The sequence below is a fragment of the Platalea leucorodia genome (genome assembly GCF_965183815.1).
Source record: "Platalea leucorodia genome assembly, chromosome: 1".
In the NCBI taxonomy this organism is placed as follows: Eukaryota; Metazoa; Chordata; class Aves; order Pelecaniformes; family Threskiornithidae; genus Platalea; species Platalea leucorodia.
Window position 1 is genome coordinate 35,313,949 of NC_138823.1, and position 27,339 is coordinate 35,341,287.

Sequence of the window (27,339 nt, forward strand, 5' to 3'; positions counted from 1 at the left end):
AAAATTTTCTGCAGTCAAAAGAAAAGGCTGAGGATTTTGATATTGCTCAAGAAGTATATAAATATAATTTCTGGGCCTTTCCTTTACCTTCTCTTGCAAACTCTATTTCTTGTTCTCCCTGTATTTGGTATTTAAAGATGAAGTTATCTTTATCTGCAAGCGCAAGAAGAGAGTGAATGCATCAGACATGGAAAGAATGGAAAGATTATATTTAATTGGGTGTAAAACATCATTTCAATAAGGACAAGTAGTACAACCAGATGATCTGAATTGCTTGTTACTGGCCTCACATCTTCAATATCATTTATGGATTTTTTTTTTTTTATATTATTGTTACCTATTAAGTGATACTGGCTTAATGAGGCTAGACCAGGCTTTTAAAATTATAGCTGTGCCAACACAAAAGAATTGCCTCAAAAATATCTAGATGGGGTGATTTGCCTTTTAATTATTCAGCAAGTACAATTAGAGCAGTTTCAACACTCAGAAAAACAACATTTAAAAACACTGATGTTTTAATATGACCTATAGTGTCATCCTATGACAGTAAACCAAAATAACAGTCTTGGAAGACATTTAAATACATTTTTTCAGCTAGAACTTTGGAAACATCTCTAAAGGTAGCTATAATTATTTTTCTTTATTTGCAGTATCAGGATGACAATTAGTAGCAAGCATCAGATTTATTTGTTACAAAGGGCACTGCTAATACAAAAGGATTAATTTGAATTTTGCTTTTTTTTTTTTTTAATTCAGTAATTTTTAAGTCTCAAAATATTTAGGCCCTTCATGATTTGAAAACAAGTATCTGTCAGTTATATGACAAACCTCTCCTTGGGCTAAAAACATTTAAATCCAATTTCTGCATACTCAGAGTGCAAAACTAACCAGTCTAGTCACATGAAAAGATCTAATCCTCTTTTTACTTGAGCTAAAGGTGGCTTTCTTTGCAGTGCTAAAAATCAAGAGGTATGTTTTTTAAAGGCACAAGATCTAAACAGTACTCTACAGGAGATTCTCTTTTGCTTCCCCACCTTACATAAATGCTGACAGAGTCCATTTTAACCACTAGCTGCTGGTATTTTCTTTAAGTTGGTTCAAATACAGCACATTTTCAATGGGATATTCACAGAGCAAATCTTTCGCTAACGTGTCTCCCCCTGCCCAACAAGAGAGGCTTCTTGTTCTCCACCTCTGGGGCCAGGGTTGCTCGGAGTGGGACTCTAGCTTAAGAAACCATTTAGTAGCTGTGAGTAGCTAGAGATTATTGTGACACAGCCATTCTCCCTATCTTCTGCAGAAGCTTGCAGGCCTCTAGGAGGCTGCAACATGAACTAGCAAATACCCGTCTGCTTTCTGCAGACTCCTCCTGGCTACTGATCCTCTCACAAAGGGAAGTCAAAGCCATCTCCACTCCCTTTATACCACCAGCAGCATTGACCAAAAAGCCTGATCATTTTGGATTAAGTACAATTAATCTTTAAGGCTTAAAAGCTTAACTATGTACTTGACAGGTAGTGAGCATTGATGATTTTTTTTCTATGAATGGTTGCTTTTGAAATGGAGATGGCAGATTGCTGCACAGCCCATGCATTTTACAGTTCTCCTGGATATTTAACAACAAAAACCAAGCCGAGAACAAACAAGTCCAAGACAGATCTAAGCATTTTTTTACTATGTTGTGTCATTAGCTCTGAAGAAACCCTCACATTGTTTACAAGTTTAAAAAAATGGTTTTTTTTTTATACATTCCAAAATGTATTTGGGGAACTCTAGCTATCTGATACTTAAGAAAGTGTAATAGAATTTTACATTCTTTCACATGTATATCACTGCACCACGAACAATGATAGTGACATTCATTATCTTCAAATTATTTCCTTTCATCAGCTTCCTTCTCCTCCTCTAAGTTAAAATAAAAGGATTTGTCATAGCCCATGAGATGGTTATAATCCTGAGGATTTGGGAAAAGCGACGGATTAACAAGCATTGATTTTGTTTTAGCATAAAATGTTGTAAACATCTTGGTGATGTCTGGAATCTTTACATCTTTCTGATGGAAAACAGTTGCTTTTTCTGCCAAGATTGCATTGTATGTAATGGCTGTATATGTGTCCATTTCATCTTTGTAATAGAGTCGAATTACATAGCCTTTTGTAAGGACATGCAAAGTAACTGGTGTTACAAATGTAAAAAACCCGATCAACCCATAAAAGGCAGCTTGTATAAACAGGCTTTCAAATCCAATACCAGTTTTGAGCATGATGTAGGGCATCATGAACAGGTTGAATATGCTGGTGGAGTAAGAGAAAAACCTCACACCTACATGAAACAAAACAAAACAAAGGTTAATACTTATGAGTAAAATTATCTCTACAGTTTCATATGTTCTGCTACTATATACTGACGGCATTACCTGAACAGCTGAAGTTACTGAAAATCCACTTTCCCCCCCCCCCCCCTTTTTTTTAAGCTCACAAAGAAACCATTGAAAGTTCAACCCTGTCTTCTTGCCACTGTTCTGGTTCGTTTATATGTTCATGTTGGCTTCATCAAAGCTGGTAGCTGGCTCTATTTCTATGATGAAGTCAGTTACTAGCTATTATGCACACCTATGAAGTTTTCACTTCCCAGATAGGAAACCGATTTCAAAAGAAACTTGACTCGTCACGGACACGCATAATGGTAGCCATCACAGATATGACTGGGAATTTCTCTCTTCCTCAACAACTAATGTTGATGTTCAGTGTGCATTACAAAGAGGCTTGCCTGGTCCCCCACCATACATAACTTGAAAACCCTAGGTTATTCAATGTTCACAAGTACTCCGCAGCCATCTTGCATGCAGCTTGAGGGACAGCAGCCAGTGTTGTGGACCACCCACAGTCCTTAAGCCACCATGAGAACCAGTAGTCCAAGATGCTGTGATAATTAAGTATGTTAAGGCATACTTCCTCCTTCTTTAAGACACATTTCAAAAATGCGTATCAGAAAGCATCCAGTGGATTACTTTTCACTAGGTCTTTGTAACATTAACTGGTCAAAGAAAGATCAACAAAGTCTCATTACAGATAGTGCATTTCATCATAGTATCTGTCTACTTCAGAAACATTTCAGTAACATTTGAAAGCATACAGAATGTAAATAGCAGTTACAGCTAGTCTTTGTTTGGTACTGGGTTGGGCAATGCACTCCAAAGGCTGCAAGAGAAACAGAGGGAGGCTGAGAGGTTACAGAGATGCACAGTACCTGCAGAACTCCCCGCAGACCTAAGTGTAGAAGCAGAAACCAAGCACCACCACCACATTTTTTTTGCTGTACACAGGATCCAGGTTTTAGCAGAGTTGGAAAGGAGACGGTTCTCTTTTATAATGCTGCATTTTAAAGTTATTAAACACGAGTAAATAAAAAAAAAAACAATACAAGTCACTTCAAATCACATACCTAACACTGCCTTTGCCAAATTTCCTTTATAAACTAATCTTCCGTGTTCTGGGTGTTCATGGGGGTAGGATGTGCACAGGCTGCGAACAGCCACTCCTCGAAAAGATGTAACCTGAAAGATGAAAGCAGTACATGGGCAAGCAACATCAGTACCAATCTAGACTTTATATATATACACACACACACACACACGTATATACACACACGCTAAGTTTCTCCTTGCCCTGAACCTATTCCCAGCATCTTAAATTAGGGATTAAAGTTACGTGATACTACAAAGCACGCCACAAACTCCAGCTAATATACGGCTTGACTGCTTTAATAATCTTCCATTGAGATATCCCACATCCACATTAAATATTTGCAACCCCACTGAGGAATATTAAGCTCGCCATCATTTCACCCACGGCTTTGCAGGCAGACATTCACAGCCCCCGCGCTTGCCAGGTCTCCGCTTGATCTCAGCTACGCCCTGAGTGGAGCCTCCCTTCCCTCCTTAGATTCGCTTTTTTCGCAAGGAAAAAGCGGTGAATCCGAGGGCTGCTGCCGCCTTCCCCCCCTCCGTGGAGCGCGGCCGCATCCCCTCACCGCCACCCCCCACGCAACCTGCTGGGGCCCCGCGGCGGCGGGCAGGGCGGCCCGGCGGCGGCAGGCGGCCGGGAACCCGCGGTGAGCGGCGCCCCGCAGCCAGGCGGCGGCGGCGGCGGCGGAGGCCGGGGCGGAGGCCGGGGCGGCGGCGCGCCGGCAGCAGGCGGCCCGCAGCAGCAGCATGGCGGGTCGCGTCCCGCAGCGGCCGGCGAAGAGAGAGCGCAGAGCGGTGCGCCAGGCGGCAGCCCCCCGCCGCCCCGCAGCGCCGCGCTTTGGTTCCGCCGGCAGGAAGGGTCCGCCGACTCCACCGCGCCCCCGCCAGGCCGCCGCCGTCGCCGGCCGCCGCCCGGCCGTGCCGCAGCCCGGCCCCGCGGGTGGTGTGGGTTCCTTAGGCGGATCCCCAGCGCTGCCACTGGCATTGCATTCGCGGGGACAGCCGGGCGGGGGCGAGACCGAGAGTATTCCCCAGGGCTCAGTACTGGGGCCAGTCCTGTGTCATATCTTTATCGATGATCTGGATGAGGGGATCGAGTGCACCCTCAGTAAGTTTGCAGGTGACACCAAGTTGGGCAGGAGTGTTGACCTGCTGGAGGGTAGGAAGGCCCTACAGAGGGACCTGGACAGGCTGGATCAATGGGCCGGGGCCAACTGCATGAGATTCAACAAGGCTCAGTGCCAGATCCTGCGCTTTGGTCACAACAACCCAATGCAACGCTACAGGCTTGGGGAGGAGTGTCTGGAGAGCTGCCTGGCAGAAAAGGCCCTGGGGGTGTTGGTTGACAGCCACCTGAACATGAGCCAGCAGTGTACTCAGGTGGCCAAGAGGACCAATGGCATCCTGGCCTGTATCAGGAATAGTGTGGCCAGCAGGACCAGGGAGGTGATAGTGCCCCTGTACTCGGCTCTGGTGAGGCGGCACCTCGAGTACTGTGTTCAGTTTTGGGCCCCTCACTACAAGAAGGACATCGAGGTGCTGGAGCGTGTCCAGAGAAGGGCAACGAAGCTGGTGAAGGGTCTGGAGCACAAGTCTTATGGGGAGCGGCTGAGGGAGCTGGGGTTGTTTAGCCTGGAGAAGAGGAGGCTGAGGGGAGACCTGATTGCTCTCTACAGCTACCTGAAAGGAGGTTGTAGCGAGGTGGGGGTCGGTCTCTTCTCCCAAGTAACAAGCGATAGGACGAGAGGAAACGGCCTCAAGCTGCGCCAGGGGAGGTTTAGGTTGGATATCAGGAAAAACTTCCTTCACCGAAAGGGTGGTCAGGCACTGGAACAGGCTGCCCAGGGAAGTGGTTGAGTCTCCATCCCTGGATGTATTTAAAAGACGTGGTGTTTAAAAGATGTGGTGCTTAGGGACCTGGTTTAGTGGTGGACTTGGCAGCGCTGGGTTAATGGCTGGACTTGATGATCTTAAAGGCCTTTTCCAATCTTAACGATTCTATGATTCTAATTAGGACCCGCGTTCAGTGAGTTTCGGACGTTGCGTGCCCCGGCCGCGGCCCGGGAAGGCCGCCCCTCGGACACCCCGGCAGCCGCCAGCCCCGCGGCCCCGTCTCAACGCCTCCCCGCGCCGCTCCTAACATGGCGACCGGCACCTGCCCCCCCCGGAACTACGCGCCCCAGCATGCACCGCTCCCCGCCGCACAGCATGCCGGGAGCCGGGCGCTGCAGGCCTTCCACGGGCAGGGCGCTGGGGGCGCTCGCCGTGGACCGGAAGTGACCTGTGGCCTTACCGGAAGTTCTTGGGAGGCAGCTGGCCCTACACCGCGGGGGCCCTGCGAGCGGGGCGGAGGGAGCGGCGCTGACGAGTGAGTGGCCGCGGGGGCGGCGGGGGCTGGCTCCGCTGGGGAAGGGGAGGCTCCGCCGCCGACGCCCTCCCGGGTGGGGGGACGAGGCGGGCGGAAAACGGGGAAGGGGGAGCCCCCGGGGCCTGCCCCTCGGAGGGGAGCGGGCCTCGCCCTCCGCGCCGCGCTCGCCCCGCTCCCGGAGGCGGGGGGGGGGGGCTGGACGGGAGCCGGGCCGTGGAGCGGAGAGGCTTGGAGCGGCCGGGGGAGCTGTCGGGGGGCGTGCGGAGGGGTGCGGTGCCAAGTCGGGGTTCCCCCGCCGGGACGGCGGCGGAGGGCGCGTTTCTCTTCTCTGCGTGCGGGAGTGAAGCGGCTCCGTGAAATCCAGGCGCCGCCGGGAAAGGGGCTTTCCGGAACGGTGTGTTAATTAAATATCGCTCTTAAACTTTTTCCGCCACAAATGACGTCCACCCTCTTCCCACGCCAGGCCCTAGAGAGAGGGGAAAAACTAAGGCCGAAAGAATTTAGGATGCACCCCCAGGGGTTGTTATACCAAGGTGAGAAGTGCTGGTTAAAGTGCGTTAGCTGTAATGGTCGACGAAAATAAGCAAAGCAACGTTGACGGAAAAGGGTGATACAGTTACATGTAGTAAGAAAAACAAGCTTTTGAGTACCATGTGTTCCCCAGAGGAAGATTCTTCTTTAATGTAAGGGAACCTGAGCACTGGTAAATTATTGATGTCTTCAAATATATGTGTAAAAAGGAAAAGGGGTGTTAAGCAGTTAACCTTGAGGCCCAGTTTAAGCTTACAGTGTGTAATACTATGTGCAGGAACTTTAATAAAGATGTTTAATACCGTAGATTATGAGTTAAGCCTTGCACTGTAGGGAGACTTAGATAGTCATAGGCCATTTGTTTACTTGGGTTTGCTGAAGATCACTTGCAAAAGTTCAATTTGGAAGCCAGCCAGAAAAACATAGATAAATAGACCAGTGAGGGACTTTTAATCTAAGAACCACTTTGTGCCCTTATTTCTGAATAATCCCTTCTGTGCTCCAATTTCCTTCTTTTGCTGTACTAAAGACAAAAAATATTGTTGGGATAGAAATAATGTTTATTAACCGAAGAGTTACTTAGAAGGGGAATAAGTGTTAATTAGTTTTTCCTGTAATACAGAAAAACTGGCTACCATCTTTGCACAGGTAGCACACACCTTATACCTTGAGATCACCCTTTTAATGTGTTTAAGTTACGTAAGTAAAATTTTCACTAGCATTTTCCATTAACATTGGAGCTTTAAGACAATCTTTAGAAACTTTCAATACCTCAGCATTTAATTTTTTTCTTGTTGTATCAAAGAAAAGTCATTTGTGATTTATTTCTTTATATTAGAATGGGTGATGAACAGATTTAGGTAGTTTCATGTAGTCTTAATGTGAAGACGGTATTGGTACAGTAAGGAGATCCAGTTGATTCTCTGAGGTACCTTGTTCTATCTCCCACCTTCATATTTCTTTTTCTGATACATTTGTGTTCGTGCTTCTGTCCCTTATGTTTTGTGTGAGGACAAATTAATACCTTTCAAAAGTAGACGTAGCTTCAGATATTTTACTGTGTTTTTGCAATTCTCAGGGTATATTACAAGAAGCCCTAAAGTTTTGTCATAAAAGTATGGGTTTTGTCAGATTAAAATAAAAGAATTTTGGTGTATTTTGACAAGTTCTCTTGCATCTAGAAGGGTTCAGAATTTAATTATCTTCATTATGGGGCAGTTTGCATAACAGTAGTTTTTGATGAATGCTTGTAACAAAAGGGCAGAAGTCCATGTGCTATAAAATTTTGCAGTATGCTAGCAGCTTTTTTTTTTCCCCTAATGGCAAAACGTGTACAGTACAGGGCTTTTATTGTATGTTAGGAAGAAAACAGTAACACCACCCTGCCTTTTTTTTTTTTTTTTTTTAAAAACTTTCTTGGCAATTACCAAAAAGGAAAGTTTTTCCTTAGAAAAAGAACATCTCATATGTGAGATCTTTGATACTCCATGCACAGTATGCTACCCTACCTCATCCCCTGTTTATCTTAACTAGCATTCACCTGTAGTACACCTTCCTGTCACACTTCAGTTTGCCCCTGAATGTTTGAGTTTTAGTGCCTGTGAGTATGGAATAGTGAATCAGCTGATTCGGAAATCATGCCGTACCAATTTTCCCTCATGTTTTTTCTAAATATGCTTCAATTCTTATTTACATTAATTATTTTTGATGTGTACTGAACAGTGAATATTAAACTAAAGAGCAGTATTTTTAAGCAACTTAGTGTATAGGATCAAGAATAGGACTAGAATTTAGGATTAAACAGTAGGAGGCTACTGTTTTAACACACAACAGTCTTTGTTTACTGATGAACTTTACTAATATACAAATGACACCCAGAAAATGTCACATTTGTCTTCTAAACTGACCTAGGAATTGTGAAGGCATTTGTGTTATTTGCCCCACATTTTCCAAAAATTGATAGTGTAGAATACAGAAATGTCACCAGCTGAAGCACAGAAAAGCTGTGTATGCGTTGCGCAGCTAATGAGTTGGAAGCCATTTGAGTTTCCTTAGACCAGAATCTTGAGTTTTTAAAGAGTTTTCTGTGAGATCAAAGAATCTGAGTGCTTGAAATGTTTGTGTAGATTTGATTTTCTTGTGCTAACCAGAATAAAGCAATGGGGTTCTGGAATCCGTACAGGGGTTGCATGTGTTCAGTTACATTCACATATATCCTTCAAGTGTATTCCGGTCTCATCGACATGCAAGATATACAAGGAAATGATATTCTGGAAATTCTGCAAAGCTTGGGAGATAAGCATGCAGCTTCGGGAGTGAGGTGGGAAGTTCATGGATATGCTTTGTTTTTTTTCTTGCATTTGATGCTCAAGAGAAGCAGGAAAGAGGTCAAACTAAACTCACTATACCATAGTATTCTTCCTTAGAGTTGTAAGGACAAGAATAAGATGTTTAAGTATGCTAACAAGAACACTTGCCTTGTGTGGGTTAATTACCATGTTTTATGATGCCTTGCTATATTCTACCTTGTAGGTATACATATTCTAGCAACTTGTGAAAATTTTCAGTTATAATCTAACAAGTTATAATCTAACAAGATTCAGTTAATATCTAACAAGAATTTTATGTTTTCTACAGCAAGAGCTTCCTTTTTAGACTGGTTGGAAAGTATCTGTGCCAAATACACTGGTTTTAGTCATACTGTATTCTTCCTTATTGATTAAAAAGTGGCATATCCTTTTTATGTAATCTTTCTCTTAATGAATGCAGGTTTTTGCTCTTTTTTTTTTTTTTTTTTTTTTTTTTTTAAGGAGGCAAGGCAGAGGAACAATAATACCTAATATATGTTCTTTTTTGAGATTAAAGGCAAGGAGCTGAGCTACTTAATTGGTAATGCCACATAAGCTTCTTGAAGGGGAAATAGAATCGCGAATGTTCTTCAACAAAAATCAGCGGTTCTTTGCAGGAGTCTGAAATAGTCAGGTCAGAAATATATAATAAAAAAGACAAATGTTTGAGTGTTCAGAAAACTTGGATTGTTCTCTTCCCTACTGTTGTGTTGGTGTGGTCTTGGTGAAGTCAGATGAGGGGCAGCTATAAAATGTGGAAAAGTAATTAAAATATAGGTAGTTACCAGGCATCTTCAGAAATCTCGCCAAGTCTCTTTCATCATGTTGTCTTGGCAAATGTTGTCATTTATATTGTTTTCATTATACAGGAGGAAAATATAGTGACATGTTTTGCAATAAACACTGTATTGGAAAATACATTGTAAGAAAAGAATTTCTGGTAAGAGAAAATACCAGGTCGCTTGACTTTCCTGTTTCTAACCTATTATTTAATATGTAAAGGCACACAGCTGTCAATTTAAAAAAATATATTTTTGTGCAGAAAATTTCCCTTTACACTCCTTTTACTGTACGCACAAGCAATAACTTGTGTGTGGCAGGGATTTCTACATCCTTCGTCTGTCTAATTTCTTTTCTATGTGCATTTTTTTTCCTGGTTTTGGGGGAGCTAAATAACAAATCAAGATTTTTATCAAAAATAAATCAAATATTGCATGTTTTCTGTGCCAATTTTTCAGTGTATTTCTTCTGCTGTACCCATTTATTTTTCCGTAAACTTATGAACCAGTAAGATAGTTGACTGAAAAAATAGACTCTGGCTTGCACAAGATCATGTTAATACTGTCTCAGATAACTTGAGTGTAGTTGTTGGGAAGAAGATGCTTTTCACAAAATAATAATTTTGAACTGTAGTATATTCTAATCTTCATAAAGTGTCATGACACATTGAACAGTTCTTGATCCAGAAGAGGAAACAATAGATGCTAACAAGTTGTTACTGCTTTTTTGAGTTTTTCAGGTTTCCCAACTTTCTTTTTTTTTCTTTCCTTCTCTCTTCTCAGTATAAATTTTATTCTTTTTTTAGTTTATGTTCATTTGTTGGACTTAAACTGAGGAATAATGTTGGCATACTTCTCCCTCTTTGATGTTTACCCTTTTATAATGAATTGTTATATTTATCTTCATTCAAGTTTTATTTTGCTAAGCTGAGTAAGCAAGACTAATTTTTCTTGTATACAACAGGCTCTTTGGTCATATCAGTAGCTCCTTTCTGTAGTTCTTGTAATTAGAACTTCTTTTTCTTGAAAACAGGAATTCAGAATTGTGTATGTTATTCCAGACAAGTTGTTGCTCATGTGCAACGATGTTCGTATTTCCCTATCTCTATTGCAAAGAAATCCCTGATGTGCATTTTCCTCTTTTTTCCCTTTTTTTCCTCCCTACAGAGCTGCATCAGTTTATAGTTGATCCCAGAATGACTATACTCCCAAATAACAAGCCATGTCTACATGAAAGAAGCTTGTATCGGTCCTGATGTGCAGGAATCTTGCATTGCACAGATTTTATTTCGTGTGGCTTCCAGTATGCCATTTTTCAAGACTGGTCACTTGTGTGTATGATACTCCATTCCCCTTTGGTGCAGTGCTTTCCACTTCTGTCTCACCTCAATCTGCCTATTCTTTTCTGGCAGCATTGTTAAAAGAAAAAAGTTCAATATAATTTTTGGAGGAACTAGTAGTTCTTTTCTAGTCCAATTGTTCCATGTTTGCAACATCATACTGTATTCTTGTAGAAAGTTTATTTCTCGTTTTAAGATTACCCTCTTATCACATTTAACCTCAGATAATTTACTGAGTCCAAATTCCATTTTGTTTGCGTTTCCTTTTTTCAAGGAAATGACTGATTCATTTTTTAGGTATTGGATTAGTCCAGCATGTCCTAAATCTGCTAACGCTTACTGCATTTTTATCCTGTTTTCCTTTTTACAATTGGATTCAGACCACTGAGTCTGATAATTTTTTTTCTTCTTTAAGTGTTAACTAGTGTATTTTTTTCCCCTCTCTAATCATATAATGGCACATTTAATTTGATTTTACTAAAATGCTCATTGCAATTTTTTTGGGACAGTTCTAAAGTTTTGGTGTAGGCATTTTTTCAGTTCCCCAGCTTCAATGTATTGGCCCCCTCAAGTTATGCTTTTACCTTGGAAGGTGTTAATACACTTGCATTCCCACTAACTAGCCTGTCTTTATTCCTGTATCTAGTGGCGTTATTTGTATTGGAAACCAAGGAACAATTTATCGTCACCGGTACCTCCACAAAATGGTATCACTTCTTCTGTGTGTGGGTTGTTTTTTTTAATTATTATTATTTATAAATCATGAGCTGTTTCACTACTGTCTTGGAGTGTTGGGAAGGCTTTTGTGACTAGAGAAAGAGGTAGCACAAGTGATTCTCTTCTGTGAAGCAGAAGTAATAATGTAAGGTATCCCTTCAGTTCCTGAGCAACAGATACTCTCCAGTAAGATGCTTGATTTCCATTTTAAAAAACTGTTGAAATAGGGTGAAAGATCCCATCAGTTTTGTGCCACAGCTGTTCCAGCACCCAGATGTAATTTCCTTGGATGAGTTCCTGGAATTATTGAAAATGGCGAAGGCATTTAACACTCAATGCTAAGGTATCTCTATGACAGCGTACACACATTAACTCTCAAAAGGTATTCTTGAATGTGCCTTATAGTCAGAAACCTTTCACCTGCAAGAGTACGGGTCAAGGTGTTCCTTATACCAGTGGGGAAGGAAAATATTTTATAAGCTATTTCTGTAGTCAGGGTGATTTTCAAAGACAACAACAACAGTGTAAGTACAGGATGCTTTTTGCTCAGTTCTCCACAGACAGCTAAAAACTATTGTTTATGCATGTGTAGTTTGATAAGGTGTACATAACAAAGTGCCTTCTTGTGAAAGCTCGAGGAAACATTCAGACTATTTCATATTTGTAGTTAAGAAAAAAGGGAGATGGAACAAATCAGCACCAAAGTGCTGTTGAGAAGTGAAGCTACCAGCAATAACAAAAGAGCTGCATCTTCTGAAGAGATGCAGAGATCTCTGTAAAACTTCCTCCAAATCTTGCAGCTTCCTCTTCAACTTGCTTATGTTTTTTGCTAAGCTTTTACCAGAAACATAGGAGGGAGGGGATGGAGGGAGTGGTCTCTATTCTGTTTTTTCACACCTCCCACTCTGGGGTCTTTCTCTAGTGAGTAACCGCAGTTCATGCCTCTGCTGTTGCTAATTGCTTTTTGAAGCAACAACATGGATTGTCAGAATTCTTAACAGTCTCTTTGCTGCCCCCGACCCTGGATATCGGCTGGGAAACCACACAGAATCACTGGTGCTGTTTTCCTGAACCTGTGGGCACACAACAGTAGTTCATTGATTTGTACTGGGTTAATGTTTGGAGAGTAGCTGTTGATGTGAAAGGAATTTTAGGACAGCAGGTGGGTGGGTGGAATTTCTCTTCTAAAGTTTTCTTTTCCACAGCAGAGATGCAGTTCAGCGTAAAGAAATATATGTTGTATCTGAACATACCAGATTTGTTTTGCAAATAAGTGCTTCAATTTCTCTAACTCTTTGGATTCATTTACATGGCGAAATACATATGCAGCAAGCCGAATGTCAATTCATAAGCTATGGATGCTCCTGGTTAACTTTCCATGGGAATAACTACACTAAATGTCTGAAGTAGATTATCTAGGTGACATTGGTGGTTGTATCAGGAACTGTCAGTCTTCTGGGAAGGACAAGTTGGACGCCAGGTATTTAGTGCACACTGATTAGACTGATCCCTGAGCCTTCTCTCCTCCAGCCTAAAGAACCCCAGTTCTCTCAGCCTCTCCTCATATGACAGGTGCTCCAATCCCTCGGTCATCTTTGTGGCCCTTTGCAGGACTCCATTCAGTCTGGCATATATTGGGGAGCCCAGGGCTGGACCCAGCACTCCAGATGTGTCCCACTAGTGCTGAGTGGAGGGGCGGGATCACCTGCCTCAACTTGCTGGTAACACTCCTCCTGATACAGCCCAGGGTGCTGTTGGACGCCTTTGCTGCAAGGGCCTGTTTCTGGCTCATGTTCAACGTGGTGTCCACCAGCACCCCCAGGTCTCTCTCTCTACAAAGCTGCTTTCCAGCTGGTGGGCCTCCAGTCGGCACTGGTGCCTGGGGTAATTCTTCCCAAGGTGCAGGGGTTTGCATTTCCCTTTGATGAACTTCATAGGTTTCCTGTTGGCCCCTTTCTCCAGCTTGCCAATGTCCCTCTGAATGGCAGGACAACCACTCCCCTATTCACAGCAAAGTGAACTGTTCTCTGACTTTTTTTTTTTTCTGTAGACACACCGTTCAGTCTCTTAAGCGTCTTTTGGAGTATGGCAAAACTTGCTTTCTTTACCTCCCCAATACCATTGCATGGATGGTGTCTTTAGTGGTAAAAATTGTAAGGCTCTTGAAATAACTGTGGCTTTATAGTCAGGGGCCTTTAAAAAGCTTAGAGGAACAACTTCTTTACAAAGTAAGCTAAAATTTAGAGATTCTTGCATATGGTAGGGATCTCTGGACAGCAAAGACAACTTTCAAAACTTAACGTTTTCAAAACGTAATGCTTATCAACATTGCATGCTGTGAATCATCAAATTATTTTCTGAAGAGTGTTTATGGTAACATAAGGCTGATGACTAAAGCTGACTTAAGAAATCGTACTACTGACTGAAAATATTGCCACTTGTGTTTTTTCAGACGCTCCTATTGCAAAAGCTGCTGTTGAAAAGAAACAATTTTTTTTTATAAGAAGAGAATGGGTAAGTTCATCATCGTAGAGGGTTTTTTTTACTTCCTATAATGTGAAGCATTTTCTGTCTTACATTGGTAGAGGAGGTGGATTGTAAGACTTTAAATGTTGATCTTGTCACTGTTTTTCTTGTAGCCTCAAAAGTTAATGGAACTTCCTACAAATGTGTTTTAGGAGGATTTTCTCAAGTGATTGTTCATTTGTCGAAGGACTTGTTCAGAGTGCATTTATCTAACAATAAATTTCACTTGCTTAATATGCATAGTGCTGAAAATGTACATGCTAAAATAGGATGCCTTTAGGCTTTTATAGCACTAAACTTCTAGATAGTGGACAAGAAAATTTCACTATGTACTGTTTTAAATACTTGTTTGTTTGTTAACTAAAGTCAGGCTGTTGAATTCTGGCTAAGAGATCATAATAAGGACTTATTTCTGATAAATTACATTGTGTGTGTGTGATCTGACTAAATGTCTGAAACTGTCATATCTGCCTCTACAAATGACTGGTTAATGAAACATGATTGGACAGATTCAGGTTTTATCTATACTTTTTCTGAATGTATTTTAGCATGTTTGGCACTGGCGGTACTTTATTAAAATTGGCAATAACTACATGGTAATTCAATTTCAACTTCAAATTCACAAAGCAATTTAACTGATTGGGAGAACGTTAAATTTGCTAAAACACTAGATAGAATGCAAGGTACTTAGTATAATTAATATAATTTCTATTCTTTGTTTTATCAGAAGGAGAAACAACACTAACTATCAAATGTCAAGTTTGTAGTCTATATCTGGTTTCTCTTCCGTACTTCTGCATACAATCACGAAATACTGGCAGTGTATTACTTTTCTAGAAGCAAACAGATCTCTTTTGTTATATTTTTCCAGGCTGGAAGAACTTCCAGGACTTTAATTTTTAACTTTCTGTCAAGATTAATATTGTTCTGAAAATCAAATTTTATGTGCAGTGTCAAATTCAAGTATTTTTTAATGGCATTCTAGCAATACTTGCTATATTAGTCCCTTAGAAAACACAGTATTTGAAAGAAGTTGTTAACTTTCCAGTTTGAATTTGATAGTATTTGTATATTTAGTGGGGTGGGTTTTTTTTTACACTCATTTCTTAAAAAATATTTTAATGTTACTGCAGTCTTTATTACTTAAGAGTTTACAGGAACATATAAAGACCAACTACAGAGACAGTCTTCTGTGATGGTGTCCTATAGTGCTGAGCACTGTACAGGCACGAAGTAGTTGGTGGTTCCTAGCCCAGAGAGCGTGCTGCCTAAATAGACGAGACAGGTGCAAGATGGCAAAACTGTTAAGACTGCACCTAGTGAACAGTGCGGTGGTGGCAACAGTAATGTTGGTTTTGCAACTTTTAAAGATAGCGCTGTTAGGAGAGAATAAATGAACGAACAAAAAGGGGAGGGGGATAAGGGCTTCTAGGGAAACAAAGTAGAGAGTGGGTATATAGTGAGGGAGAAGGGAAACAGAAAAAGCACAGTCAAAACTGCTGTGGGGAGAATTTCCAAATTTCCTTGGTTTTAGCGTTGTTGCACTTTCCCTGTTTTCCACCAAAGGTCCCAACATGGGTGTGCACTAACGCTGTGTGGTTCTGGGTCTGGCTGGGCAGTGGGGGAGGATGAATCTTATTTCATGTCATTTCTTCAGTACAGGAATACTGACTGCTTTTATTCTTACCTGTGCTTCAGAAAGCACTTTTTTCCTTGCAGTCTGTATTTTTAAATATTAGATATGTATTTAGGTAACTTTTAGTAAGTACTAATATGATAAACATGGCAATAGCCCTATGGAGGGAAGCAGTAGCATGTTCAATTCACTTGAGAACATCTAAAGGAAAATTTCATCCCTACATAGATTTTAGAAATCATGTCAGAATTTGGTGATGGAGAAATGAGAGAGGAGAGGGATTAATAAAAAAATTCCTACTTTTGCAAAAATTCTTACTTTAAAACAGGTGGCTGAGCGCTTCAGAGAAGTCATCTTCAAATATGCAAAATGATTCTGCCTTGTTTCTGGTTGTATTGGGTTCTTCAGTCTGCAAACATAGTCATAGAAAAGACTTGCATTCTTAGTGACGTGAATCGGTTGTTGTGTTCTGAAACTGTTAATCTGTTTTCCATTATAGATGGAGAAGAGAAAACGTACGGTGGGTGTGAGGGCCCAGATGCTATGTATGTGAAGTTAATATCCTCCGATGGCCATGAGTTCATTGTAAAAAGAGAGCATGCATTAACATCAGGAACAATAAAAGCTATGTTGAGTGGACCAGGTAGGTACAAAGGATTTAGTACCTTCACATCCTTTGTTTTCACTTTTGGACAGTTTGAATTTATATCACGCAGTGAGTGAAAGTTGGAATAAATTATAACTTTTCCTGATCCTGCCTAGTTCCTGTTTCCAGTGGAACACTCGGTGGGATATTGTGCTACCAGACATATAATTGGACTTTGTCTGCTTTTGGACAGTTAAGAGATCTTACGGTGTCATTACTACTAGTTTCCCTTGGTATGAGAACTTGAGAGTATTACATGAAACGTGTAGCTGTCAAGTTCAAAACAAACAAGAGTGGGTAGTTCTTCATTGCCACCTCCATGGTGGAACTTTTAGTATTCTGTACTGGGTCTGGCTGGTAGGGAGTTAGTTTTCTTCATAGCAGGTAGTATGGTTCTGTGTTTTAGATTTGTGACCCAAACAATGCCCGTGATACATCAATGTTTTAGCTATTGCTGAACAGTGTTTGCACAGTGTCCAGGCCTTCTCTGTTTCTCGCTCCTCACCCCACCCAATGAATAGACAGGGGGGTGTGCAAGAGGTTGGGAGGGAACACAACCAGGCAGGTGACCCAAACTAACCGAAGATATTTATATATAAATATTGCATGCCATATAATGTCATGCTCAGAAGTAAAAAAGGGAGAGGAGGGGGTTAGGGAGGTTAGCCATCTTTTGCTTGGGACCTGGCTGGGCATCTGTTGACCCATAGGAGGTGGTGAGTGATTACCTTTGCATCCGTTTTGTTTCCTTTCTCTTCTTCCCCTTGTCTTTCACTTATTAAACAATTTTTTATCTCAACCCACGAGTTTTCTTGCTTTTACTCTTCCTTGCCTCTTCCCTGGTCCACTGCAGGGGCAAATGAGTGGCTGTGTGGTACGTAGCTGCCTACTGGGGTTTAGGCCACAACATGGTCACAAGGTCCTGTCGCAAGGAGTTTCTGAGCTTAATGACAAAAGTTAGCTTAAGTTTGAGGGGAAGGTAGATAAACTTACAGAATGGAAGGACCTCGTGTTACTGAATATATGAGACTACCTCTGTTTTAAGAAACCTGTCTGAACTAATTCTTGAAGACCAAAAGGGTGGAGAGAACAGGGAGAAATTAATGTGTGCTTTCCCTCTTCTGTACCCTCATCCTGTATGTTTACCTGTGGCCACTTGAGTGCTGGGCAGTAGGCGACGTGGAGCTCTGGTCTGAATACGGTCATTCTTATATTCTTTTTTAGATTCTGGTGAGGGGGATTACTGGAGAGATCTATTTGCTTAATATATTTTTAAATTACTTAGTAATAGTTGGGCAAACTGAGCAATTAAAATTCTTAGCTTAATGTTCTGCTAAATGTCATTGTAATGGTTGCATCTGAAAATATGTAGCAGGTCTGTTGTGTCTGATCCACTCCATGTCAGCCTCCCAGACACATAAGAGGAAGAGTAGTTACAAAACTTGCTCTTCACAAACAATGTGAAGGAATAAAAGGCGAAGTAGCCTGCTTAGAGGGCTAGAGAACTGACTCTGTAAAGGAATCGGCATTCAAGAATTTTTACTATAAAAACTAGCAAGATAAAGGGGTTCACAAGGAAAAGTACTCTTGCTGTCTAGTTCAGTAGGTTATAATTTCACGGATGTGCAAGTGTTCTCTATTTCAGTACTGTGATATTGCCAATATGCTAACATTTCTTCTGTTGCTTCCTACTGTTCCTGTACTAGAATTCAATCCGGATTGGCTTCAGTGCATGCAGATAGTTCTACACAAATATGCATAGACATCAGTAAATAGCTCTGCTTTGTAGTTAGAAGGGTTAGAAACAAAAGTTCCTAGGGGTCTTAATATTCTTGAGGGTTGTGAAGGTGGCACATCCTGCTTTACACTGAAGAATCTAATGCCCAGGTATATGGGACTTATGCAAGTCTATTTAGAATGTGTTGGTTTAGTATGGTAAAGCATTTCATTTTGCAGTGAATTGAGATTCTGACTTGTGGTTTGGTGTCTTGTTTTTGTTTTTTATTTTCTACAGGACAGTTTGCAGAAAATGAAACGAATGAGGTGAATTTTAGAGAGATCCCATCCCATGTCCTATCCAAAGTATGCATGTATTTCACCTACAAGGTCCGCTATACTAACAGCTCTACGGAGATTCCTGAATTCCCAATTGCACCTGAAATTGCACTGGAACTTCTGATGGCTGCAAACTTCTTAGATTGTTAAATAAAATAAATTATAATAAAAAATGTAAAACTTTTTTCAGTATTTAATACATGTAGTTCAGTTAGTAACTTTTTTCAGATAGCATGTTGCGTGTGTGCTGTTGAGAACTGTAAAGTTCACTGCAGAGGCAATTGCCTTCAGTCCTTTTGCATATAGCAATCATTCAGCTGAAGTTTGTTTTGCTGCTTACACAAATAAGGACGTTTTCACAAACTGAGACAAATAAACAAATATGCCAATTAGTAGATGGCTATGCCTTATCCTTTAGGTGTGGTAGAACTTTCTTTTAATACAATGACCATAGAAAATACCGGAGTTTAGTCTAATGCTCTCGAAAAGGTAATTATAGTTAAATACGAGTAGTTGTTTAGGGTTTCTAACTTTCTCTTATTGTTAAAGTTTCTAAACATCTGAACTTAATCTCCTTTGTAAGATAGCTGTCCTATAGCATAGTTATACTAACTAGATTAGAAGTGCCCTCCCTAAGGTTTGTATACTGGCAGCGATATTCCATTTAGGTTGAAAGTGGAGTATGTAGGAGAATGCTTAAGGCTTTTAATTTAAATCATAGTATAGACATGCGTAAAGGTGTACTTGATGATACATTTTTTTTATAACCTAAATTTTCCCCATTAGTAATTACAAATATTCAAGTCACTTGTCTGTACAGTAAGACTGTGATCCTACCGACAGTGGCTTTTAAGGGGAAAAATAACTGTTACGATCTGTGTATATTATCTTCTGTATAACATATAAGGTTATTCTTAATGTACTGTCACTTGACCTGATACGGATTTTATATGGTTTCAGTTATGGTTTATTTCCATTGTTGTGATTGGTTATGTAAAGTCTGTATTTAATCTTTAGACTAGTAGTCATTTAAATTTTGTAACATAGCAACTGAAAAGATAGCAGTTACCCTATCTTTTACCTCTTCCTCGACCTCTCCCTTGTATCCACAGAAAAAGACCCTGAAATGTGGAGGTCTCTTATATTTGAAGGAAAGGGCATTAAGCAGATGTTTAAGGAGCTGTTTTATAAATTTCATAGGTATTTCCAATGTTTTTACAAATATTTTAGGGGAAAAGGATTGGCAAGCCACTGACGTCATACTAAAGTGGAACACATCATCTCTTGGTAGTTCGTGCTGGTAGTTGCCTATACTATCAGTTCTTTGTTCAAAACAAGTTTCCATAAAGAAAAAAAAAAAAACCTTAAACTTGAGACAAGAAGTTGCTTTTTGTTCAGCTGCAGCCTGAAGAACCCTTCTGCCAAAATCATCTGTAAATGAGAATAAATCTAATGCATCATAAAAAACGATGCAAGAAAATGTAGTTAGCATTTCCATCAGCTGCCACTGCTTCAGCTTTGTTTTGATCAAGAAGTGGTTGTGGTCTTTCATGGAAAAATCCCACTGACAAATGGTGGGACCTCTTTATTGATGTATTAACTCATGGTGAATTTAGAGGGCTGAAACTCTCCTCTAAACCTGTTTGCCAACGTAAATACAGCTTTGAGGAGATTTTTCTGGACAAAAACTAGTAACTTACATAGACTATGCAGTCTCCCCATGGAGGAGTTCAGTTCTGACACAGGAAATTTTACTCTGGGCTTGAACAATGCTTGATAGACACGCTGACGTTTGTCAATGTGTTGATAGATTAGCTGACATTTATTCACATCACATACTTTGGCACAATTTATTGTGTTTAATGTGGGGATGTTTATGACTAGATTGGTTTTGCACGATAAAGCTGAAGTGCATTGCAAGGCGATTGTCTGAAATCCTATGTTTAAGCACTCTGGTCAGTGCTGTTAGTAACTCATTTTCAAGAGCACTAAAAAGATAAACACAGACCAGAGATACCCTGTTATGCTGCTTTTGTTAGAGCCACTAGGAATACCCTAAAAGGTCAAGGAATACCGACATGGATATTTTTGTCCCAACTATGTTTCAGTCTGAGCGAGTCTTAAGTTCTTTAGCCATTTTTAATAGTCTTGAGGTTAATGACTTGAAGTTAAAAATTATTTAGTTTAAAATTGAAGTAAAAAGAAAGTCATTTTTTTAAAAAGGTGTTTTTTCCTTTATTTTTTCCCCTTTTTAAGCATTCCAAAACTATTTCCTGTTACAATACATTGCATTTTATGATTCCGTACTTTAGCAGTTGGGTAAAATAGCTGGTTTAGTTCTGAATAATATTTCATTGTTTTTCCTTCAGCTTAATGTATCATACAGTAGCTTTGAACACTCAGGAAATGCAGTAGTGTCCTAGAGCGCACTATTTGCAAAACCACCGGCTGTTAAAACCAACCTGCAGATTTCTAAGGGGGAGGGGGGCAGAGGGAATTAGTGCAATTTCCGTGATAGTGACATGGGTATGCTATTATCAGACAATTGGAAACTTACCACGGTTAACCCCTGAGTTCTAAATAAATTTCAAAATTGAAAATTTTTAAACCTGTGTTTCTGTTGATTTACGGCTTCTCAGAGCAAGTATTCATACGTAGAATCATAATTTTCATGGCTATGTGGTGAGGACATTACTAGTATAATTAGTATTTGGGTAACAGGTTGTGAAACTGCGTGTATAAAATTAAAGGGGTTTTTTTCATAGTTCTGAAGATTTTCATTGATTTAAAGTGGTTAGATATCTCTGTGCTCCTCTGAATTACAAGCACGTGCAATTCTCAGAAACAACCAAGTACTAAAAAAGGATGGTATTCCTGAACAGCCTTGAAGAGGATATTTTGAAGGCTTCAGGTGTCCCATAATACTCCTTTTTACTTAGTAAGCTGTACTTACTTACTTACTCCTGTACCTGATGCTTCAAATTTTAAACTGAACGACTGGTTTAGCCATAAAAACTTACAGATTCTTTATTAACTGTAAACAATGAGAAAAGTCCCGCTGGGTTATGGTTTTTCATCATTTGAGTATGTATAAGCTGCTGAAGAAGTCTCTGATGGTCTCCGACATGAAATAGTCTGTGCATCTGGAACGATCAGAACTCCGGTCCACAAGACACGAAATTCCTTTTTGGTTCTGAGGTTGAAGAAAGGAGGATTCACCATCAAGATTCACCATGCCGTTGTATTCAACAGCTGCATCAAACACAATGTCTAAAAGGCATTTCTTAAATTAACGGTAGTAAGTGTGGAAAACGCTTCTGTCTGCGTTTTATCGCTGTATATCATATTTCACAGGCATAAGTTGCAGAAGTGGCTATTTGGTTTTTTCACCCTTTTTTGTTTTTACTCTTCCCATTGAAAGGGGTTTCCCAAGACCTACATAAATCTGTTGGTTAATGTGATAGATACAGTGGACGAGGAAATTAATGGGGCAGGAAAGTTAACTTTTCAGCCCATGTTTTGTGTCCCTAGTTTTGTTTATTTTGTTAAGTCTCAAATGTTGTGGTATAGTTTAAGAGAGTAACAGCTACTGCAGAGTCAGTAAAAGCACAATGTGAGTGTGCAGGTACTAATGAGAAATAGCAGTTTTCCTAGCTGAAAACTAAGGGTGGAGGCTGTGGTGTAGACTTAATTTCAACAACTGAGTAAGAGAAAAATAGCAGGAACTCATTATTTTAAGATTGAGTGGATTTGGAAACTAATGGAATCATAGAATCGTTAAGGTTGGAAAAGACCTTTAAGATCATGCAAGTCCAACCGTTAACCTATCACTGCCAAGTCCACCACTAAACCATGTCCTTAAGAACTACATCTACCCGTCTTTTGAATACCTCCAGGGACGGGGACTCAACCACTTCCCTGGGCAGCCTGGTCCAGTCCCTGACTACTCTTTCAGTGATGTTTTTCCTGATATCCAACCTAAACCTCCCCGGCGCAGCTTGAGGCCGTTTCCTCTCCCTATCACTCGTTACTTGGGAGAAGAGACCGACCCCCACCTCGCTACAACCTCCTTTCAGGTAGTTGTAGAGAGCAATAAGGTCTCCCCTCAGCCTCCTCTTCTCCAGGCTAAACAACCCCAGCTCCCTCAGCCGCTCCCCATAAGACTTGTGCTCTAGACCCTTCACCACCTTCGTTGCCCTTCTTTGGACACGCTCCAGCACCTCAATGTCCTTCTTGTAGTGAGGGGCCCAAAACTGAACACAGTACTCGAGGTGCGGCCTCATCAGTGCTGAGTACAGGGGGACGCTCACTTCCCTGGTCCTGCTGGCCATGCTATTAAACTGTTGTGCTGTTTTTTAAAGACAGACCAAACCTTATGCCAAAAAAGGCATTAGGTAGTTTTTCTGAAGGAAAAAGTTCAACTTTGAAGGATTTTTTTTGACAAATAATAAACTGGATTGGAGTTGGATTTCTTTTTAAATGTAGCTTATTAGGTGGCAATTTTATGGGAAGATACCAATGCTGTGAACTCATGTTGCACAACAATTGGAAGAGCTCAAAAAGAGCACATAGTAGATTTTTGTGATTATTATCAGTCACCTATGCAGCTTGTTTGAGTGTCATCACTAGAGCAGCACAGAGAAAAGAACGGTGAGTTTTTATCAGTTCAAGTTTTAACAAGTGTTATGTGTCCTGAAATAAAGCTTTGAGTATGTTACATCTAAAATGTAGGTTGTGGTGCAATCTCTGCTATGGGAGAAAGGTCACTGAGATTAAAAAAAAAAAAGGGGGACAAAAAAATATTTCTCTCTGTCATTGCCGTGTCACTGTTTCATGTTTATGGAACACAGGATTTTCCTCCCACGCTACATGGGAGGAGACTCAGAGATGCAAAATTGTGATTGTTCTTTGGCAAATGGAGTACCTCAATGTTTTATCCTATTGAATTTATATACTCAGACAGTTTTCAAGATGTTAATCACATAATGTTTTGTAGCCTCACTTCTTGAGGGTAGAATTGGAAAATTAGGTTAAAATTGCCCCGAAATATGTAATGCATTTTAGATTGGTGAAAGCAACTTGAGAGTTTTTAGATAAATTAAAATCTTTCTGTACAGTGCTGAAGTTACTGGTTTTCAGGTTGTGAGATGAGTCTTCTGGGAATACAGGCATAGATTAATGCTACTCCTTATTTATTTGTTGCCAATTTCTCTCCTCAACCAGAAGTTAGTTTGAAGTTAAAAACAAATACTGTTAATTCCTTTAATGTTAATTCAATTTAAAACTGCCTTTTCAGGTGAGAATTCATAGCTAAGGCTTCTCTTCCCATGCAAAAAAATACTACTGGTATCCTGTTTGCACTAAATAATAGAAAACCTTTATCTCCAAAATCACCACTACACAAAACTGTAAGTAATACATAATTCATGTCTTAGGTTGCTATAAATTCTTGTTACTCTGTCTAGTAAAACAATGGGATACTTGTGATGCAGGTTAATTCACTCTTACATATAGAGTTCTCAGTTTTGGTTGCTATCACCAAGGCTGAAAAATATCTAGAATCTAAATGCATTTGGTCCAAAGCATTTAATTTCTCTTTTTATACAGGGAAAAACTTCCCGCATTACCATACTAAATTGACATATAATGTTTTCCAGAAGTGACACTGCATTTGAGTCAGAATTATTTGTAGCAAACTACCTGAAACATGTAAATGATCTATGAATATTGCACTAACATTTAAGCTGCTTTCTGATACGTCAGAGCACTTAAACAATGAAAAATATTTGACTTGTAATAAACAACTATGACTTAACAAGAGAACTGTCTGAAAAATTTTAGCTGAAATAGTCAAGTAACTGCTCATCCATTGTGTTTTCATAACATAGCTCCGCTTCATGGCAGCCATACCACATATGAAGTCTTGTCTTTCCCGAGGGACATTAAATAAACAAACGCAAACCAACAGGCTGGACCAGTCTCATCTTGGGGTACAGGCCTGCAAAATGAAATTCTGCAAGGTCTGTAAGTAGTGTGCAGGGTCCGGCGATGGCAGTACGCTGTCTGATGTGTGCATTTGGAGGATTTGCTTCTCATCCCTCAGGAGCTCTGATAGCTCATTGCACAGCTGTGTAAGATACCCGAGAAGCCTCTTCTCCAGCAGTTTTATCGTGCTTCTAGACTAGCAGCTACCTAATTTTGAAAATTACTTCTCAGTACCTTCTTCACTGGTTATGAAGTCAGAGTCACTTCTGTGTATTCCTAATAACAAAATCAACTAGGTATTCATATACCTCTTGGGCTTACCTGAGAAGCCTTCGGTTCACAGGTTAAAAAAAATTACTACATTATGGTTATATTTCAATTTTAAAGGTATTTATTATCACTGAGCAGAGTCTGAACCCTCGTATTTGATAGACACAGTGATCAATCTGCTCACATGGGCTCTGGAAATGCATGCTGTTGATGTGGAAGAACAATTAATAATTACATAACCTTGCACTTTCTAATGTATTAATCTATTCAATTGAGGATAGGTCCTACACAGTCCTCATTATTTTAATTTTTTATAGCTTTTACCTTTATAGGTATTTATCTTTACAGCATCTATAAGAGTTAGAGGATGACTGGTGCCAAAAACCATGGCTTGACAATTACTACAAGTTGGTAATTACAGCATATTACTAAAACAGGCAATTCCACTCCTTTCCCTGGCCACATGTCCTTCTTCTTCCCCTGCAGTAATTATAAAAACTGTGTGTCCACAGAACAGGGGAGATGCTTTTTCTGATCTGATGGAAAATTATTTTGGTAGTTTAGTCTTGCTGTGGATGAGCTGAAAGCCACAGATCACGCAGTGACTGTAAAATGGTCAAATCCTATACAAGAGACAAAATGGAAGCATATGACAGCCGAGAACAGGATGACCCTCTTCTGCAGATGCTGCATTTGCAGCAGATCAGGAATAAAGCAAAACCTTTCCCTTAGCCTTCATTCAGCCCTTTGAAAGTCCTGGGATGGAAGTGATAATGTGCCTGTTACTATCCAGAACTAAGAAAGATAAAAATGGAACAAGTCATTGATGAAAAAGCTACATTATCACTAAGGAATAAAACAACAATAAAATCTCAACAGGTCAAAGACATCTTGCAAATTTAGGGTACATTTCATGTTCAGCTATGTATGCATGTTCTTTCACATTCTCGATACAATCTTGTCTTGATTTGATTCTACATCTTTTACTTGCATAATGCAGACAGCGTTTCCTGCAGATGCATGAAGCTTGTGTTTATCAGAAGATCTCTGTTCCACAGACATTTTCAACTCAGTGCCCTTCCTGAAACTGGCAGGCGAGAGTGGAAGGGGAAGCTGGCACAATTCCTCTGAGAGGTATGTCGTCCTCCACGCTCGTGAGATGCGGTCTCCTGGCACTGCAGATTATGGTTGCTATGCCACTGGGGTAACAAGGGGAGGTTAACGTGACGTGCAGTTGACTTCTGTATGAGAAGGAGATAAGAGGGAAAGCTAAAAAAGCCCAGCAGACACAGACGAAATCAAGCTCCCATGTTATTATAGTGGCAGAAATTAAGGCAGCAGGCAGTGATAGTTCAGTATGTAGAAGAATGATATAGAAAAAAAAAAACAGAGAGCAGAGGAAAAAATTATTTGGTAATGTTTGAAAACATTATGGATAACAGAGGGAATGGAATATAAAATTATAGCGACCCTAATCAAGAAACATATTTGACTGTTGTGAAACTGGCTAGATACATCAGAAAATTATCTAATCAATGAACTTTGAACATTAGTTGCATTTTTCCTGTAAATGTAAGGTAATGCAAACTCTGAAGAAAAGTGGATCTTTAGATCAAATTCATGAATATTTACAGAAACAATGCTAGTAGGACATTTAAACATATAAAACAAACATTTTTGATATGTTTTCGATATGAGTCATAATCATGTATTTGATCAGATCAGTGCAAGATAGCTTCTGAAATAATGAATATAACAGATGAAATTCCTCTTACCCATAATGTTTTGAATATTTGGGACTTAGGACTCCAATTCTTGAAGTCTCTGACAAAACTTATGTTGACTGGTGCAGGATCAGGCTGCATTAGTCAAATACTGAAGCTTTCTTTTTAAAAAAACAACTATTGCATTGGCTATCTCTACACCTGCAACAGATTAGGAAGGGTTAACTGCAAAAGCGTTTTCTCCTACATTTTGTATAGGTAAAGGTCAACATTGAAATGAACAGCAAATTATAATATAACCAACTCCTTGTGAAATCTACCCACTCTGGGATTTTGGGCCTTTCATTGCTGAGATTACTGAATAACTTAGAACAAAGAATACTATGAGCCATCACAAAATCAAGAATGGAACTGTATTTAAGGAAGAAAATACTGATATTCATATAAATTCTTTCTGGGAGTCTTCTAATAGTGTTTGTTTTCTTATTGTGCTTCAAACATTTAATCCCTATAGCATTATGCACTGTACGAAAATACTTATTAAAAAGCACTCGCTGCAAGCCAGGTTACTGAGACAAGGGGAAAGGAAAAAAACCAATAAAACACAGGCATAATTCTCCAGCTGCCCCTATTCCCATGATGACAAGGATCTAAAAATGTTGCACATATATGTTAGGCAATTGCATGACACTTTAAAAAACAAAGATGCGACAACAGTGATAAAAGATACCTTTGGTAGTCCTTTAAGAATAAACTCCACTCAAAGTGAATTTAGGGATGGGGGGATTCTGGTCACGAGTTTCAGCTGCAGAGTCATGCTTTAGTTTCTTACATATCCAGTTAAATTAGGGTGGGTAGCAATTCATTTATGCTTTATTGTTTATGTGAAGGGCAAACTGCCCCTTGCTTTTCATGCCTGCTATCCTCAGGAATGGGATTTGCAGCATA

At 40.1% G+C, this 27,339-nt stretch overlaps 2 protein-coding genes across 7 annotated transcripts; one reads left to right on the top strand and one right to left on the bottom strand.

The window, feature by feature from the left end:
• TMEM70 (transmembrane protein 70) lies at positions 1-4,215 on the bottom strand (the record flags this gene model as incomplete). Its single annotated transcript, XM_082327930.1, has 3 exons — positions 1-2,322; positions 3,445-3,556; positions 4,051-4,215. 3 exons carry the CDS (start codon positions 4,213-4,215, stop codon positions 1,874-1,876), a joined length of 726 nt encoding a protein of 241 aa, XP_082184056.1. The 3' UTR covers positions 1-1,873.
• Positions 4,216-4,495: 280 nt separating this feature from the next.
• Positions 4,496-20,882, top strand: ELOC (elongin C). 6 transcript variants are annotated; one of them, XM_082323297.1, is made up of 5 exons: positions 5,766-5,834; positions 6,298-6,367; positions 14,002-14,063; positions 16,211-16,354; positions 18,372-20,882. In XM_082323297.1, exons 3-5 carry the CDS (start codon positions 14,060-14,062, stop codon positions 18,560-18,562), a joined length of 339 nt encoding a protein of 112 aa, XP_082179423.1. In that variant the 5' UTR covers positions 5,766-5,834; positions 6,298-6,367; positions 14,002-14,059; the 3' UTR covers positions 18,563-20,882. The 6 variants fall into 6 exon arrangements, with proteins under 6 accessions (XP_082179426.1, XP_082179422.1, XP_082179423.1 ...); XM_082323298.1 differs by lacking the exon at positions 6,298-6,367 and adding an exon at positions 10,660-10,823 and having other exon boundaries at positions 5,769-5,834; XM_082323300.1 differs by lacking the exons at positions 5,766-5,834; positions 6,298-6,367 and adding an exon at positions 4,496-4,574.
• The last annotated feature ends 6,457 nt before the right edge of the window (positions 20,883-27,339 follow it).